This window comes from Benincasa hispida, chromosome 12 (genome assembly GCF_009727055.1).
Source record: "Benincasa hispida cultivar B227 chromosome 12, ASM972705v1, whole genome shotgun sequence".
NCBI lineage: Eukaryota > Viridiplantae > Streptophyta > Magnoliopsida > Cucurbitales > Cucurbitaceae > Benincasa > Benincasa hispida.
Window position 1 is genome coordinate 16,615,213 of NC_052360.1, and position 19,307 is coordinate 16,634,519.

General features: G+C 33.9%; 1 protein-coding gene and 1 pseudogene across 1 annotated transcript; both read right to left on the reverse strand.

Annotated features, from left to right (window-relative positions):
• Positions 1 to 5,230: 5,230 nt before the first annotated feature.
• On the reverse strand, positions 5,231 to 7,816 carry LOC120092918 (annotated as a pseudogene).
• Positions 7,817 to 10,179: 2,363 nt separating this feature from the next.
• Positions 10,180 to 17,108, reverse strand: LOC120092917 (E3 ubiquitin-protein ligase HOS1). Its single transcript, XM_039051163.1, has 10 exons — positions 16,807 to 17,108; positions 16,024 to 16,411; positions 15,602 to 15,736; positions 15,340 to 15,515; positions 14,139 to 14,543; positions 13,852 to 14,010; positions 12,647 to 13,141; positions 12,068 to 12,205; positions 10,968 to 11,683; positions 10,180 to 10,869 (listed from the first exon to the last, which is right to left on the reverse strand). Exons 1-10 carry the CDS (start codon positions 16,918 to 16,920, stop codon positions 10,701 to 10,703), a joined length of 2,895 nt encoding a protein of 964 aa, XP_038907091.1. The 5' UTR covers positions 16,921 to 17,108; the 3' UTR covers positions 10,180 to 10,700.
• Between the last annotated feature and the right edge of the window lie 2,199 nt (positions 17,109 to 19,307).

The window sequence follows — 19,307 nt, forward strand, 5'->3', positions numbered from 1 at the left end:
ATAACCCGCTAATCATCAATGGGTTAGTTTCCGCCTAAGTCCTCATCTTCCTATCAGGACGAAGAAATTTACGTTAGAAGCATAACCGACCACCACATGTTATTATGTTTTCGGTCCCAATCATATGTTTTCAGACATGTTGCATGTGATTGTGCATTTGTTCACTACCCTATGTGAGAACTACTTACTGGGTAATTTATACTCATCCTATTTTTACAGACTTTGTAGGCAAGGACACAGCGTAGGTGGCAGAACTAGACGTCGCTCAAATGGCCAACCATCAAACTCACTATTATAGGCATATGCATTTTTGTATCATTACGCTAGTGTTTTATGGATCCTGGTGTTTTGTAAAATAAACTTTTTATATAGTTTTCTACCTAATTAATAAAATCTTAGATATGTTCTTTTGAGATTTTTACCAAAAACTCATCTCATAATAGAAAAGTTAAGCATGCATGTCGTAGCGGTCGGACCATAATATGTAAGGATCCGATCGTTACAGAGTGTTATTGTATTATGAGGATAAACTTGTTGAGTGCTTAAACTTGTAAATCCACTCTAGTGAGAGTTGTATTATGTTCTTCAAAAATTCCAACATTTGTAATGGTTTGATCCTAAACCGTGGAAAGGATCGCGTTTGCTCTTGAACCCATAAAATGAGCGGTGGTGTAATGGTTGGGCTCTAATCCGTGGAAAGAGTCGGAAAGTTTTTATTCAAATTCCCAAGAGGTGCTTGGGGAGTGGAGTAGGTCGAGTTTACTGAACCACTATAAAAATTACGGTGTCTTCTTCTCTAACTCTTTCCTTTTTATTTTTGTAATTAATTTAAGCAATTTATTATATGTTTTAGTTTGTTCTTATTTATTTGCTAAAATTTGATAGAATTAAATTATCACATTTTTATCATCTTATTTGTTGCATAAATTGAATTTTTCTTATTATTTACAAAAAGTGTATTAATTAGTTTAATTTCGTTAATTTAGGGAAAAAAAAGTTTAATTAAAACTTATTCACCCCTTCTAGGGTTGCCATATCGATCCAACACAATCTGGCATAAGTATGATTCCTCCCTATAAATGACAACACACCCAAGTTTTGAGCTTGAAAGAAGGAATGTGTTCTTGTAATAAGTGACAGTCATTCAAGATTTCATGCTCTCATGTAATTGCAGTTTGTAATTACATGCGTATGACATACATACCACTTATTGATGAATGCTACAAATTGTCCAATTTCAAGCGATGTTATGAAGGTCGCTTCCATCCAATAGAACACGTAGATTATTGGCCAGAATTATCATTTACAGAAATTCATCCAAATGCGAACTTACTAAGAGAACGAGGTTGGCCAAAAAGTATGTGCATTCATAATGAAATGGATTGGAGAGAAGCAAGCCAAAAAGTTTGATGTACAATTTGCAAGAGAGAAGCACATAACAGACGTACTTGTCTTCAACGTACATTAGGTGCTTCGTCTTTGGGTCATTAGGTGTATCTTTTTTTTATTTGTATTTTTTATGTAATTATATATTTTATGTACTTATATTTTTTTATGTAATTGTATCTTTTATGTACTTATATTTTTTATGTAATTGTTTCATTTTATCTAATTGTACTTTTTATGTAATGAATTTATTTTTCATGTAATTGAATCTTTTTATATACTTTTCATGTACCTTTTATGTAATTGTATCTTTTTATGTACCTTTTATGTAATTGTATTTTTTTATATAATGAATTTATTTGAACTTCTTAGGTAATGGAGCCTGATCTTTCTAATCTTGTATAATTTTATCAACAAAATATGCATCGTTCACAATCAGTATGGGATAGTTCTTCCACAGTAGTTTTGAGTTGTCGGAGAAGGGAGACGTTTGTACAACATACTATCCCATTTGATCACTGGATTATTCCCTACGTTGAGCAGGCAAATTTTCTTGAGGTTGCACAAATCGATTTTATCCAGCTTGATTGGCACCTTATTACTGCTCTAGTTGAGTGTTGGAGACCAGAAACCCACATATTTCACCTTCCTTGTGGGGAATGTACGTTCACGCTGCAGGATGTTTCCATACAGTTTGGGTTACGAGTGGACGGGCAACCATTGACAGGTTCACTACAGTATGACTGGAAGAATGTTTGTGAAGAGCTCTTAGGCGTTCTACCAGATGATCTGAAAGGATCAAGATTGAGTATCCCCTGGTTGGCGTCCCAGTTTCCAGAATTACCTCCCGATGCCGACGACATCAGTGTACGTAGGTATGCACGAGCATACATCATGCACTTATTAGAGGATTCTTGTTCGCTGACAAGTTAAATACTCTAGTGCATCTCATGTTCCTCCTGCTATTGTCTGATTTCGAGCACGCTGGTACGTACTCGTGGGGTGGTGCATGTCTTGCATGGTTGTATAGAGAACTTTATCGGGCTACCAATGCACAAGTGTTGGAAATAGCAGGACCACTGATACTACTACAGGTGTGGGCTTATGATAGATTTCCGATTATAGCACCACAAGTTCAGTTACAGGCCTTAGATCATCGTCCACTTAGTGCTAGGTATTATTTCATTTATATATTTATTTCATTATCATTTTATGTAAGAATATAAATTAATTGTATTTTTTATAATTTTAGATGGAGTGGTGTATTAGTTGCCTCTGAACAATCAGCAAATATGTTGTTCGTGTACCGAAAAATATTTGACAGACTGATGCACAATCAGGTAACAAATGTATATATAAATGAATATTTAAAATATTTTGGATGTATACTCATCTTTTTTTTTTTTGTTAGATTATTTGGACGCCATACACACAACAGATTTGGTCATCCTTACTTGATTACGGTCGTGATGGTGAAGACATATGGTTGACCGTTAGCTCTCTTATATGCTTCCATATAGTAGAGTGGCATCATCCAGATCGTGTGTTGAGACAGTTCGGTCTGCGACAAACGATACCTTCATTGTCCTATATACTCCCAGCACCCAGATCGATTTAAGAGGTAAGCACGATTAAGACTGGCGTCGAATCCACGTGGAATATATATCCTACTAGCATGGACAACATGATCGGTGTGCATAGAGAGAATTAACAAATGGGTCAACTGTATCAGATGACTACTTTTCCTGGTACAATTCAATCCCGAGGTGATTTATCACGCTTGACGGCGCTTACTATTACTATATGATAAGAGATTTAAAATCAGACATTTTCCATATATATAATATGAACATTTTTTAATATTTATTTTTTTCATTGTACAGAATAATTTTATCGGAGATATACAACAATATTCAGTGCAGCACAACTTACCAGACTTGGGTTCAATGTGTCAGCAAACATTGGTCAACGTAGAAGGTATTATTCAACAAACAAGACAACTCAATATTGCTGATACCGATCGAAGACGTATTCGTCATAGATGACAACGACAACAAGGTGAACCTAATTTAGATGGACACGAATACAACCCTCATGAGGGGTAAGGACTAGGGGGGTCATTTTTAAATTTCAGATAAACTTTCATTTTCAAATTGTAAATTAAAGAACTAATTGTAAATTTTCTTTAATATCATGACATTTTCTTTAATATGAGTGTAAGATAATTATGTTTTCATTGTAGATTAAATATATAATTAAGTTTAATAATGAAGGAATTTCTGGACCCGTTCCTAAAGTCTTAATATTGTTGTACATCTCCAATTAAAAAAATAATTAGTCAATCTATTTAAATAAAATAAAAAAGAAAAGAAAAGAAAAACTAATCATGGATCGAATCCACGATTATGGCAATCGTGGACCCGGTCCACAAGTTTTCATGCGATCGGTCAACCAGTCAGCCGACGTGTGCTAACGATTAAGCGGTAATCGTGTACACGATTTCACTACCCTAGTTTTGTCAATAGTTTCAATAAACACTTATTTTAAAAAATACTTTCAACTCTACCCTATTTTTGTCAATATATATTAAAATAACATTATTTAAAAAAAAATGGGGAAATAATCAACCTCTAGTTCTCTATGAATATACATTATTCTTCATTTCACTATTTTTAAATCGCATAGCCACTGCTACAACGTTTTAAACCTAGACGAAACTCATTTTAATTTATACATACACAAATTTATCTTTGAACCTAATTGTTGCTATCAATTTAGAGATTATTTTTCTAAATTATGTTTAATATTCATGTTTCAATTACTTTTATACATTTAGTAGCACTCATGTTTCCATTACTTTTATGAATTTAATTTTTAATATCTCATTTTATGTTTTAGTTCCTTTATTTTTATTTACTTTTTCATTAATTTGATTATAAGGTCTAATAGATGAATTGAGAAAAATATGAATTTTTAGAGTCTTATATAATTATTTTTTACCAAATTTTGAATGAAGCACGTAAACAAGATTCCTAAATCCACCACGGGGGAAAATGAAGACAAACTGGCTTAGTTCAGGTCAACAGAATAATGTAATGCCATGCAATTGCAATTTCTAAGGGAAACAAATGGTTTGAATGCAAAGAATGAAGAGATAAAAGAGTGCAACAATTAAATGGGTAGCTTCCTCTTCTTCAACATCTTCTTCTAAGGAAATAAGAAACCCTAAATCTTATTTTTAAGTGATTTTGGTTCGGGTAAAATGGGAACCGAACCGAACCGACGGTTCAGTTCTTTTATAATTTTGATAAAAACCAATCCAATCCGAACCAAATTGGTTCAACCCACCGGTTTCAGTTCGGACAGTCTAGCAGGAATTATACTTCATTTTGAATTGTCTATCCTTGGCTGCCAGATCCAGGCATCTCATTCTAGGGAAATGACTAAAATCTGGAAGAGGAAAAAAAAGGGACTATAAGTTAGCTTCATATGTCCACCATCTCTAAGTTAGCCCCAAAGGGAAAAAAACAACTTTTAATAGTTAAACTCAATAAAGATTTCATTTTTAGTTTTCTATTTTAAGAATTTTCCAAAAAACAAAAACTTCTTCTTTTTAGGAACTCACAATAATATTCAATAAGCTTAACTTTTAAAAATCAAAGGTTATCAATCCAGACCTAAATGATTTTAAATACATAAGTGAGAAGGACTAAGGATAAGTCCACCATGTATTTCCATTTCCAAAACCATTAGTACAGAAATTCAATTTTTCTAAGAAAACAATAGGAGGGTTTTCCTTAAGGAACTATATTAATCTCCTAAACTATTAGTTGCTGCATTATTGTGGAAAAAACTAAATATGTATTCCTCGTATAGTAAATATGGAACTGTATGTATACTTACATCCAAATGCAACCTTGAAATCTGATTCGATGACCAATATTGATACAATCCACCATATCAATTGCTGGTAAATCGAAAAGCATAATTCTATGCGGGCGAATCACCACCGGTCACAAGAATACACGAGAGAATTGCTAGGAAAGCAGTCTTCGACTCTTTGAGGCATGACAAGCAGAGCAGAATCAGATGGCCATATTCAATCAAAGTACATCAGAGTTTCCTTCCAATAATCCGGTTCAGTGGACATCCCAAAGAATTTCATGTTTGAAGGTAAATGTCAAAATGGGGTTCAAGTTTGACTTGAACATACTCCATATTTTCTCATCAGCTCTATGCTTTCAGTAATGGTGAACCCAACAGTACCAACAAAACCAAATGAAGCACAACTGCAAACAGATTCCTCTATATATAGGAGAACATCCGGTAATCTCTCAGAAGCACATTTTTTCTTCATATCACGAATGCTGCCAGGACCAAATGCACTGGATGTCCATCTCAAGCCATGTCCTATAGCCATCACCTTTTTAGACGCTCGTAGAACTAATCCGCCGTGTTCTTTGAGGAAAAAGAGTTTGAAGTGATTTGAATCACTAACCAAGTCCCCTAAGTAGCTTCCAGTCCAATTAGATTCAGGAAGATCAGTCATCACAAAAACATGAATAGGTTCATTAGCATTCTTTATTATCGAGTCTAATTTCTGTTTGAGGGCCAGAAAAGTAGCCTTCCAGTGATTTTTGAACTGCCCATCTAACAATCTCAGTTGGGCACAAAGAAATGGAGCTTTTATGATCTTGTCAATATAGTCTTTTCCTGCACTCAAGATTTCTAGGACAAATGGTAGATGATCAATATTTTTCATCAAAGAACTAATTCTTTGATCTCCACTAACTTGATGGATATCAATATACAGCTCTGAACCTTTGTATGGAGCAGTAAAAAGACTTCCAAATGCCAAAACAGTAGCTGATTCAGCTTTCGAATTGGGTCCAAGGGTTCCATATACATCTCGACGGCGCCTGACATAGGACAGTTTCTTTTTCTTCTTAAGCTGTTCGTCAGGCTGAAACAAGTCTAATGCACCATCAACTTCACCATTTTGGTAAGTCCAAATCGTAGTTCTGCATTCTTCATCTACAACATGTAAACATTTGTATACATTCCCATCAGGCTCTACTAGTAGACAACCACAATGCTTTAGGTTATATTCATTTGAACAAACACTTTCCACATGCACTCCACACCATAAGTATGCAAAGGTTCTAAAATCTATGGCTTTAACAGAAGAGTAAGAAGTTAATGATGAAATATCTACAATATCCGCCATCGAAACATACCTGCCATAAAATTGAAACGAATAGCTAATGTCATAAAATATTACCATGGCATTTTCTTTTTTCTGGCTAAATTACAAAATAATACTCTAAACTTCGATATTTTTTCAAAAGTTCAATATTAAAGACCTTTCATGAAGGTTTCAAAACTACCCTCAGAATACAAACTCTTTAGAATGTTGATGAAAAGTGAGATTTGTAAACTTGTGGTGGTGGTGATTTAGAACGATGTGGCAGTCCCAATTTTTGTTTCAAATTACCACCACACTATTCCAAGTCTCATTTTCCATTAGCATTCTGACGAATTTCTACCAAGGTAGTTCCAACATTTATGAAACATCAAGGGTAATATTGCAGCGTTTAAAAGAATGGGACATTGTTAAAACACACGACAAGGTTTAGGGATACTCTATATAATTTAGCCTTGTTTTTTTTCATTTCCTTAAATTAGTCACAAAAGAACAGAATGGAAAAGTAAACTATAGCTAGAATTGCTACGAGTTTACCAAAACGGTTCGATAATTTAATCTAGAAGTAATTTACATAACAATCCAGCAACCCAACAACCAGAACACTCATCATTTCAAGAAATATAAAGACATTGAAAAACCCAAAAAAAAAGATATACAAACCAAGGGGAAAATGATTACCTTCCACTCCAAAGAAGCTAAAAAATATGCTCCCAAACCGAAAATCGTATCTCACAAGGATCCAGAACTCAGAATTTCGGACAACTCCCGAGAGCAACCATATGGTGATCGAGAATCGGCGGAACAAAAAGAGTCCGGTTCAGAATCCCAGCCATCAGAATAGCATTCTTGAACTCGGAAAGTTGGTTGCTAAAGCCGCTGTGAGGCGCGTAAAACAGAAATTTTTTACCGAAGTTTAAGATCTGAGAATTGCATTTCGTGCGAAGTTGAAGTGGAGAATGCAGTCGAGGACATGAAGGAAGAGGTAGAGGAGGAGGACAGGTAGAGGAGAAAGAGGGAACAGAAGAGAAGAACGAGAACAGACAAAGAAAAACGCTAGAGCTGTAAACTGGATTTCTTCGAGTTCCATCGATTAATCGAAGATCTGCTCGAACCGAAAATATTCATGGCCTTTCTCTTTGTTCGGAGCTTCTCTGCAATTGCATGTGAGATATCGAAGACGGAGCAAAATGAAGGAGATGTCGCCTTTCTCCGATAGTGGGCCTTTGGTTATTAGTTAGGCTTATAAGTGATCCATATTGGGCCTATTTGGAATGGGCCCATTGGATATCAGTTGGGATCCATTTTCATGACATTTTGTGATAGATAATGTTTAAAGTTGGTTTTCAAGATCCGGCGAACTGGTCACATGGAATGAAGACAATAAAACTTCCTAGAACTAGTTTGGTGTCAAATGCAATCCTATTTTCAATATCTTATTACAATTCCTTCAAATATTCACTTGTCGACAATAGTTTCATTGGTACAATCAACTATACTATTTCTCACCTTGGAGAAAGTTCATCACGGTGGACATCCATATGACTCCCACCACTTTGTGGTCAACTTCTCTTTCATACACGCATTCTATAGGCAATCGGAAGAGTTAAAGGACCATATTAGGTGATTTTTAATTTTTGCTCTTGGAATATTTAGATAGAGTTTATTCGTGGTTCTTGAATTTTTAGATAAAGTGTATTTGTAGTATTCGAGTTGTTTCTTATTAAGAAGTGCATCTTTGCATTCTCATTTGTACTTAATGTAGTTGTTTTTATAATAGTTTTTGTTATTTACTAATTAATATTTTCTATTATATAACTTTATTTTGATATTTTTACAATTTGAAAACATTTTTGCAATTTTTTTAAATAAAACTTTAAATTTTGCTATTTTTTTGTCAGCTCTTTTCGCCCTTCTATAAAGGAAATTGTGAGGACGACTAAAGCCCTTAGGTTTGTTTGGTTCGTGATCCAAAATTACAAATTGAGAATTTTGTAAAATATGGAAAAAAAAAATCTTTATTTTAACATTATCTAAAAATATGTTTGATTCCCATTTAAAATTTTTAAATTTGAGTTCAAAATTAGAAATTTGTGTTTGCTTGTGAATCTCAAAATGTCGAAAAAAATTGAAGCGTTTTGTAGAATTTTTAGTTATCTTATAGTACCTGACACACTTATTTAAATAGTCATACTAAATGTTTAAGACATGGAAGTTATTTTAATCATTATAAAATTACTTTAAAATATGTTCTACTTTTCGTTGCTTGTCATATTGCTCATGAGGCATCTTCTAGTATTGTTTTTGTTAATCAAACTTGCTTTCCTTTGAATAGTCCCTTGTCTTTTGAGATTCTTTTTTTCTTTGTGGTTGTTGAATGTTATTGACTCTCACTTGAATTATTGATTATTGGTGGACTTTTCGACCCCTCTTTTTATATTATATTTTCTTTTTAAAAAATGTAATAACTCGAACATTATTCATTATTCTAGATTCATGTCAAACTTGCCATTGAATAGATTGAGAATAGTTTTGAATAAATTAAATTACAAATCTAGTTAATGAAGTTTTTAAGTTATATCTAAATATCTTATTTGATAATTATTTGATTTTTTCTTATTTTAAAAATTAAGTTTATTTTCTCACAATTCCTTACTATAGTTTTCATAGGTAAAAATAAAATAAATTCTTAATCAAATTCTAAAAACACAAAACTACATTTTAGAAATTACTTTTTTACTAGTTTTGGAAACTAGTCTTAGTTTTTGAAAACATTAGAAGAAAGTAGACAAAGGAAAAAAAAAGATTAAAGGTGAATGAATGTTTATAAGCTTAATTTTCAAAAACTTAAAACCATAAACTAAAGTCTTGTATAGTAACCATTTAATTTTTTGTTTTTGTTTTTAGAAATTAAGTCTATATCATCTACATTTCTTACCATAATTTTTTTAAGTACAGTGGTTGAATTCTTAATCAAATTCCAAAAACAAAAATAACTTTTTGAAAGCTACTTTTTAAACCATCGGTAAAAAGTACATAATAAATGAATAAATTTAGAGGTGAAAATAATAACCATAGGCTTAATTTTCAAAAACAAAAACAAAAAAACAAAATGGTTACCAAACGAAACCTTAATTTTTTGTTTCTGTTTTTTAAAATTAAGTCTATATCATCCATATTTCTTACCATGATTTACTTATTTTTTAAGTACGATGGTTAAATTCTTATTCAAATTTCAAAAACAAAAATAACTTTTTGAAAAATAATTTTTTTTAGTTCTCAAAATTTAGCTTTGTTTTTTAAACCATTAGTGTGAAAATAGATAACAAAGAAAAAATTTGAAGGTAAAAGTAGCAATCATAAGCTTAATTTTCAAAAACAAAATGATTACCAAACAAGATCTAAATAGTTTGATAATTACCAAACTGAGTCCAAAAATTACAACAATTATTTTAAACTAAATACCATTTCCAAAAACCTATTATTAGACACAGCCCCACCTTGATAGGTCTTGTTCAAGAACTAGACCTATAATTTAACCTAAAATCTAAAAAGATTCATGAAACGAACACTGAAAATAGATATCAAAATTGAGGAAGTCTTAATCTTTACCTCACGTAAATTAGTTTTATCACAATATTAGCAATGAAAAAATAAAAATAAAAATTCCTATTACAAGAAGAAATATTTTCAAGCAAATCTGACCCTGCTGCTATAGCCTGCCTGATCAAACTAAAAATCAAAACCTAAAAGCCTGCTTTCCATTTTCCTCTACTTAAAACACAATCATTTCATCAAACTATCAAAGCTATAAAAATATAGACATTTGAAATACAAAAATACATATGGAAAATAGGAAGTGAAAAAAAGGAAACAGCCACCCAAAACCTCGAATGAATTCCTTTTTTCCTTCATAACTTGGAAGCTTTCAGTTGATTGATTATTCGATCTATCATGGAGGCAGCGAATTCACGCACTGCATCCTTCTATCCTAACCAAGAGTACTTGGAGCCGGTGAGGTATGCAACTCTCGTGGTCTTTTTGACCAACCGAGCTATCTGCATCCAATAAAATGCATCATCTCGAGCTGTTAGATGGGCAAATACCGTCATTATCTCTTCGTTGACCTTGTTCTTCTAGTACTGCTTTGGGTAGCTCTGTAGCGTACTATACTCGGAGCTCTGTCAAGACTTGGCTCCTCGTCGCTTGCTTCATCAGACCTCCATCTTGGAGCACCATTCGAATATCGAATGTCAGCTGCAGAATCTTCTCCTCCATGGCTGAATTGTTACGGAAAAAATATGTAAAGATAAATTGAACAAGAAAAATGAAAAGAAAATGCAGCAGGCAGTGGAGAATGAAATTGGTGTTTCCTTACCTCGAAATGTCCATTGGATCATCTAAAGAAGAGATGTTCCAAGTTCCATTATCTCTAATAGATACTGCAGTTTTAGTAGATCCATTTTCCTGCACTCCCCTTAAAGGAACATCTAATAAACCGAACTTGCTGCTGGGTGTATTATATGTAGGGTTGGCAGTAATCCTACGAGAATACGGAGAGGTATTCCGAACTTGGTTAGTAATCCCATTTTTTTCTTTATCCAGTGAGAGTTTCTCGGGATCGTTCCCCAAGAGCAGGCTATTCAAAAGGACCCTAGATGAACTTCTCGGGGCTTCTTCTGAGGGGGAAATATTCATAGCAGTTGCTTGATGGAATTCAGAACTAAACATGTCCTGAAAATTGACACTCTCGGGTAGGCTATTTTGCTTTGGTACTCTTTCCTTACTACCAAACCGCCTTTCATGAACCAATGCCAGGCCAAATGTCGCGATTTTGGAATGATTCAATGTCCCACCTAGTCTTCCTGGAGTTTCAAAAACTGGGGGGTTGAAGATAAATCTACTGTCGTTTCTATGTGATACAGTAGAAGTATTAGTTGAGGGGATTAATATACTGCTTAAGTGCTGATCCTGTACCGCAGATGGACTAGCATTTGGTGGCACTTCCACTTCTGAATTAACACCGACATTAGGCGACTTCCCAGATTTTATTTCCAGCTGTTGGGCTTCTGGTAGCAACTCCATGAATTTATCCTGTTCATTTTGAGGCAATAAATTTAAATATAAAAATTTTAAAAGTAGCAATAATAATAATAATGAAATATCAAGGATGAACATGAGTCGCAAACCCAGATAGTACTCCAATAAAAACATTTATGGACCAAAAAAAACCACGTATATCGATTTTGCAATTAAATCTAATATTGTTTAGGTCGTGAGGTCAAGTCATATTTAGAGTTAGTGTCAAATGATTTTAGTTAAATGCTTCAACCTTTCAGCATGCGAACAACAATTCAGAACCCCTTCAAACAGCACTGGCATTCAGATAACACATAAAAGAGGCTTCTAAAGAACAAGCCTTCACCCCATCGCAAGCAACCACCCAATAAAAGAAAAAAAATGGTTCAGACAACTTACGACCAATCCTGCTCGCCAGTGACTAGTCAATTTCATCCTGGATAAAACATCTTCACCAACAGAATTCTCAGAAATATAGCCTTGTTCTGCTTTCTGAAGTAAGAGGTTCACTTGGTAGGCCTCAGGATATCGAAACCTCTGAAAGAATATACAGAAAGTCCTCGTGATATGTCATCTCCGTGTGTAGATCCCAAAATGATAATTTAGTATCCACACCTTATGCTAGAAATAATAATGACTTAACTGGAACAAAAAGTTCTAATGGTGTAAATATAACACCAAAACATGTCTATAAACTAAACCATTATGAAGAGATAACCTCTTTGGAGTAATGAAAATAAAGCAATTTCTTCATTATTCTTCTTGATTTCTTATCTAGAAATGCGAATAAGGCAACCTCTTTGGAGTAATGGAAACAGCTGAACCTATAATATAGGGAAAGAACTTTAACAAAAGCAAATAGTTCGGCTTATTTTCATTATTCTTCTTGATTTCTTATCTAGTTCGTTGTAATCCTTTCGTGATTAATTCCAATGGGATGATTTCTTGAAAAGTTACAATGGGCAAGTGAGAGATTACCTGAAGATAGTACACAAATAGAAGACTTCCAATAGTGGTTGATGGATGAGCAGTGGACCACTCCAGCAAGCACTTGTGGAGATGCTTTTCCTCATCGGAATTCCATGGTAACTCAATCATTCTATCCACAAAGTTTCGACGGATACAAAGAAAACAAATTTCAGTCACCAATACTTTCATCCAGTCCTCCCAGCTTCTAAATTTGCCTTGAGCATTATCAAATGTGTCTTCATGTTCTTTATAGTATTTCCTCTCTCTTACCCTATTGCAGAGCATTTTCTGGTACATATATGCTTCGGTCAGGAGCGCACATTCCACTCTCACCCGGACACCAGTTACAGCTTCCACAAGTGAAACTGGGACTGACATACTGTCACGTCCTGACCACCTCAAAACCATAAGAGCTGTATCAGGAATTTTCCGTTCTAACAAAACTTGTGCAATCTTGGGATGGGTGGCTGGGCCGGAAATCTGTGGAAGAAGTCGGCAGGCTTCCTATATGATGTCATGTTGCGAGGAAAGGTTAGATGTTAACATGTAAAGAGGACAGTCGTACATGGCAGAAACGGCAAGAAATAGGCAATCTGTAAATTTGAAACTACTAGAACTCTTGGGGTAACTAAATTGTACAATTGACAGAAATTTAAAGGACTTGTATCGCTTGGAAGTCATTGAACGAGGATGATACTATTTCATCCTTTGCTTCAATATTAGAGTATACATGTTTGGCTAACTAACATATCCAGATCCAAAATGTAGAGTGCTTCGTTGAACTAATGACATCACAAAGAGCGGCGCAAATTCATCAATTCAACCATTTAAACACAACTATTCTCATGAAACACCCACCCGAACACTATCATTCATGTAGTTTCCAAGAAAACTCATAGGATACTAAATCCCAAGCAAGTGACTGTTTATGGCTTGAAACCATTCTCTCCAAGTCTTTTATTATTGACCCTTTCTTTATAAATAGCTTGAAATTTTGGGATCAGAACTAAATCATTGGTATTGAACTACAACCACTGTAAGTGTAAGACATATTCTAACTCAATCATATATCTGTCCGTTCAAACAAAATCCCAAGTCAAGTAAATTAAAAAGCTACATAGCACAGAACCACAAATGTTAGGTAATTGAATAAATAACACAAAACTGAAACTATATGATTAGACAAGCAGGTGACAGATTCCACAAAAAATTACCTGCAGGGCTTCATCTGTATGATTATCTAGAAGATAAAAGACAAAAGATTCTAATATAGAATGCCGTGTAATACTGAAAGTGGCTGCAAAATCCTCAACAATATGTCTCCATTTCTCGTCAGGCAACATCCAGTGGCGGTCAAACAAGTAATACAAAAGCTATCATAGATTAAGGAGACAAAGATAGGTACATATTTAGCCAAATTTATGAAAAAGATAGGAATATATTTAGCCAAATTTATAATTTATATGGACAATGAAATGAATGTATCACTAAAGAAGGATACAATTGCTTTCTTTGCAACCACGACATCAGAACTTCCACGAAGAAAGAGAACGTCCACAGCAACTCGAAGATTTTCAAATGGGTAGCAACCTGAACTCCCCCCAATTTTAGATCTGAAGTTTATTGGGGCCTCATCATTTTTCAGAGATGCAATTTCTAAACCATCCACTACATCTCGGGAGTACCACTGCTCTATATCAAGATTCCCCAGTGCATCCTCGATGAACAGAGATCCATCCAGTCCACCGGAATCAGCAGAGTCATCTAAAGCATCAGGCCATGATCGCCTGATTGCAGCAGATTTCCTTTCACGGACAGCAGTAAGCCATGATGTGAAGCTAGAATGGCGGGACCTAACATTCTCCAAAAACTGATGCCTTATGCACCACATCATAATCTCCATATGCTGGTAAATGAAATTGTAACCAAAAAGTATATTAACATGAAGACTATCTTGAGAAAAAGAGGAACATCAATTACAGAAGGACGGTTCTAAAGTTCTGATCTCCCAAGGTTAGGACATATAGATCTACCATTAACTGAATTGCAATCATATATTATTTTGAAGCCGGGCAAAAACGAAGAGTTAAGAGAATAATCCAGTTACCTTCATAATTATTTTCTAACCCTAGTAAATTATGGCAAAAAATCCAATAAATTTCAATGGATGAGAGTCTAGTCTCTACAAATTATAAATTCCTATATTTACTTGCGTAACGAGAATAAATTTGATAGAAAGAAAATCATCAACGTGTGAAACATCCTGAACATATTATGACATTGCCAGCTTCTAACCAGTAATATTGCTTTTCTTTCTTCACTAAAGAATGACAGTTTAACTTTTTCCATCATTTGAATGGAGATACAGAGTCGTGATATTATCATTTCACCAAGGAGAGAAAAGAGAAAGAAACGTTGGTTAAAGCTATTCTTTTTTCTTTTTTTTTCTCAAGTGTGAAAACATCTTATCATATCCACCGAGTTAGCATGTTTCCATTCAGTATTCTCCAACTGATCAGAAAGCAGATCTACTAATTAACTACGCTAGATACCAGGAATCGGTGACATTAAATATTAAAATAACATGTAATTTGATTGAAGGCCAGCACATATTTCTTTTTAAAACGGCCAAGAACTATGGCCTAACGTAAAGCAGTAAAACTTGATGATTGATAACCATATTGCTTCCGAAGAAATTGAACCTGCTTGATCTTCAATATGCCCTCATGAAGATTGTGCAGGTCCTCAAGCTGTGCTGAATGAGAACTTCTAAATGATGAGTCCAACACTTCGAGCACATTGGATATGCCAGCAAGCAGCGCCGAGAACTTAAGTAGTAGGCTCATCCTAGACCTCATTCCCTCTACACCAGAGTTATCTAAAATGAAATGAATAGTATACATATAAGCATAAAAGTAATCAGTATGCAGGCCACATTAAGAAAATTTTCAAGATTTGGCTTACATATTTCTTGAAGTTTTGTAATGATGTTCCTGGAGGCCCGCTTGCACCAATCCTTCACGACGACTTCATCCAACAAAAATGCAATTACAGGATCACTTGATACAGCACTCTCATCCATACAAACATCCGTAACATCTGACAGCTTATTGTAAAGGAAATTTTGTACTTTTAACATTAGAATAATTGGTAAGTTGGCAGAATATAATAAGAATTCGAACACAAGTCAACAAAGTAAGATGATAAGCATATTGCTTCAAATAGGCTTGCAACTTTGTTAGATTACTTAAGGCTTCCCATGCAAAAGAAAATGAAGATTGACAGAGAAACAGTGAAGTTCCACGGCAAGTTGAAAAGGCAACAATATCAGAACTGGGTGACATCTACGTGGGATGTTAGCAGAGTAGTCGGACCGCTAAGGATACAGTGACAGATTAGAGAAACTAAGTTGTTTTCCAGCGCAATATCAAATAAGGAGTACAAGCGTTGTACGTCTGTAGTTATTCTATTTTCCCCATCTTCCTCAGGAGGCTTCTCCTTGGAATTCTTCGGAATGAGACCAGCTTCCACACACTCATAAAAGAGACGAAGATGTGTTCTAGCACTGGTTTTAGGAACTGGGACTCTACATATTGGACAAATATCACACCGTTGGCAACATTCTTCGCACAGAGAGGCATGTCCACATGAATTCAACACAAACTGAACATCCCGTCCACAGCTTCTCAAGTCTCTAGTGGCTCGACAATGCTCAACTTTTGCTTCATTACATAATTCGATCAGATTAATAGATGCCAAATGTCTCAACGCTTCCTAGAATTGAAAATATAAGCATAACAGTTAGAAGCGGGAAAAAATCAATCCACCACCTAATGTACAGAATAAATAATTAAAAATCATCGTCTGACAAGACAATTATCATTTAAGGAGTCAAATCTACAAACTCAAACGTTCGACAGTAATTTCGAAAAACAAAACAACCCCAAGAACCATTCTAGCACATATAACTACAAAAAACTTCAAAGCAAAACTTGCTCTACACTCAATAGTAGCAACTCTTGAGTACGGAAATGCCACCGTAGCTTTCGCAAAGAAAAATCCAAAGCACCAAAAAATGAGAACTCTCCAGCGTGCTAACCAAAATAGCTAGGGTTTCACTATCCAGCATTATAACATAAACGCATCAACTGGTAGAAAGAAACGAGTACCTGTACTGCTCGGCTACTGTAATCAGGTCGCAAATACGAAGAAGTCGACGCAGAAGCAGCCCTGCCATTAGTAGATGTCGAAGGAACGGCGTGACCGTCGATTTGCCTGTCCATTGAGCGGGAGCAGAAGCAAACAATATCTCCGAGAGTTAAGGATGAAGAATAAAAGTGAGGAAGTTGAAGCTAGGGCTTGACAGTGAAGGAAGCCATTATAGAGGTTTGAAGGTTTTGAAGCTTCCAAGTTCCATGTGCAGAAAAATTGGAGGGCTTTTCTTTGGGAAGAGGGAGAAAAGCAATTAATTTTTCATTTTTTCTTTTTCAGGCCGTCGTTTTCCGAAAGAAATTTTGTCGAACGAAAAAAAAAAAAAAAAAAAAAGAAATGGGCCGGGTTGAAACCGATTCAGGTTGGGCTTCGACGTTTTATGGACTTGGCCCAACGATATTAAGGACCATGCATTTTAAAAAATATCATTTTAAGAAGGTAATTGCAACAGTAGCACTTTTAGGACTAATAGTTAAGTATATAGCAACATATTTAAAGAATTATAAATATGTGATAAACTCTTATCATTGATAGATTCCTATTAACGATATGGTCTATAGGGTTGGCAAAATTTCCCGAGGGAAATCTCCGGTTTGACCGGGGATTGGTCAAATCGGGAAAGTTTTTCGGGGCCCCATTCGAGGACAGGGATGGTATGCCCGACCCCAATTTTATATAATTATATTTTTAATATTTTATAAAATATAATATTTAAATATATAAAAATAACTTATTTATAATGTATACTATAGTGTTATAAGCCCAATATTAAATATATAAATTCTCAAAAGTCAAACCCAAACTTAAAAAATTAAAAGAAAAAAATGGAGGCCGCGGGGATCTAATAGGGGATTTCTCGCAGGGAATTAGTAGGGGAATCCTGTGGGGAAACGAGGAATCTCGAGCCCCATCCCCGCTTTCAAAGGCAGGGACGGGGGCGGGGACGGGGACCCTCCCCCGCCCGCCTCCCGATCCCGTTGCCAACCCTAATGGTCTATCACTAATATACTCCTCTTAACAATAGGGTATATCAAAACTTGATCTAAATTTCGTTATATTTGTAAATTCTTTGCATTCTACTATATTAGTTAATACTTTGTGTTTGAAAAATTGAGGTACAGGTTTTTCTAGATCTTTTCAATTTGAAACAAAATCAAACACACTTCAACCTTGTAGGAACCCATTTATAAATTTATAAATAGAAAAAATGACTCAATTGGATTGTGTTTGCAAGTTGTTGGGACAATATTAATTGCTTAAGTTGTTTATTAAAACAAAAATATTTATTAAATTGTTTAGAATATCCCAAGCAAAAAACATTGATACCACTTTTTACATTTAAACTTTACTAAAAATTTGTCACCTTTTTATAAATCTCAATTTTATCCTTTCATGTTATATGTTTTTTAACATCTACTGTCTTATGAATCTTTTATTGAATCAATTTGTTTATAATAATTGTTTTTCTTAAACTTTTATCAAATAATTTCGATTAAGCACAATTAATTATAATTTAATTCATATAATTTTTTTAATAAATTATAAGTTATATATTTGAAATAATAAGTCTACTTCAATCCATATAACTAAATTGTACCAATTTGGTACTAATTTACCAAACGCCATAATTAGTGGTTTTTTAATTTAAAGTTTTACCAAATACCATTTGACTTAATGATTTTCACAACTAATTTGGCAACAATTATTTTAAAAGTTACAATAATCTCAAATTAAGCCTCAATCAAAGATGATTGAGTTTTTTTTATTATTATTAAAAAAAACAATGTAACATTTGTGAAAAAATTATAAAATTAGAACCTTGAAAAATTCCATTCAGTTAATCAATAAACATTTTTTACATTAGAGATGAATTAAGAATACACATTATTTTTAATTATATTCACATTCATGACATTTTGTTATTTCTTTTCTATGCTTCAGCTTCACTAGTTTTATACGATATAATAAAAAATTTTATTCACTTCTCACATTGATGTTAAATTTATTAAAATATAGAAATATAAATAAGAATGTTAGACATGTTGACGAAAATTTAATACCTAGTGTTGCTATGTTTCTTTTTCTTATGGAATATATTGAAAATTACAGTTAATTTTTTTAGATAGTTAATTTTAAAAATGGTTATTAAAAAAATAATTTTTATTAAAAATCAATTTGTGGAAATGGGGATCCAACCTCCATTTTTTGAAGAGAGCAACAATTAAAGGTTTAATATTATTTGTAGACTTTAAACTTATGAAGAAAAAGAACACAAACAATGGTCAAGATAGAGGGTTGAACATCCAACACTACTTAAAACTGAAAATTAGACACTCCTTAAAACTTATATTTTGCCATGGTTTTTAATTCAAGAACCAAACTCGTAATTACAATTACGAACTCACTGACAATAGTAGTAAATTACATTTCAAACTAAAAAAAGAAAAAGAAAAATTAA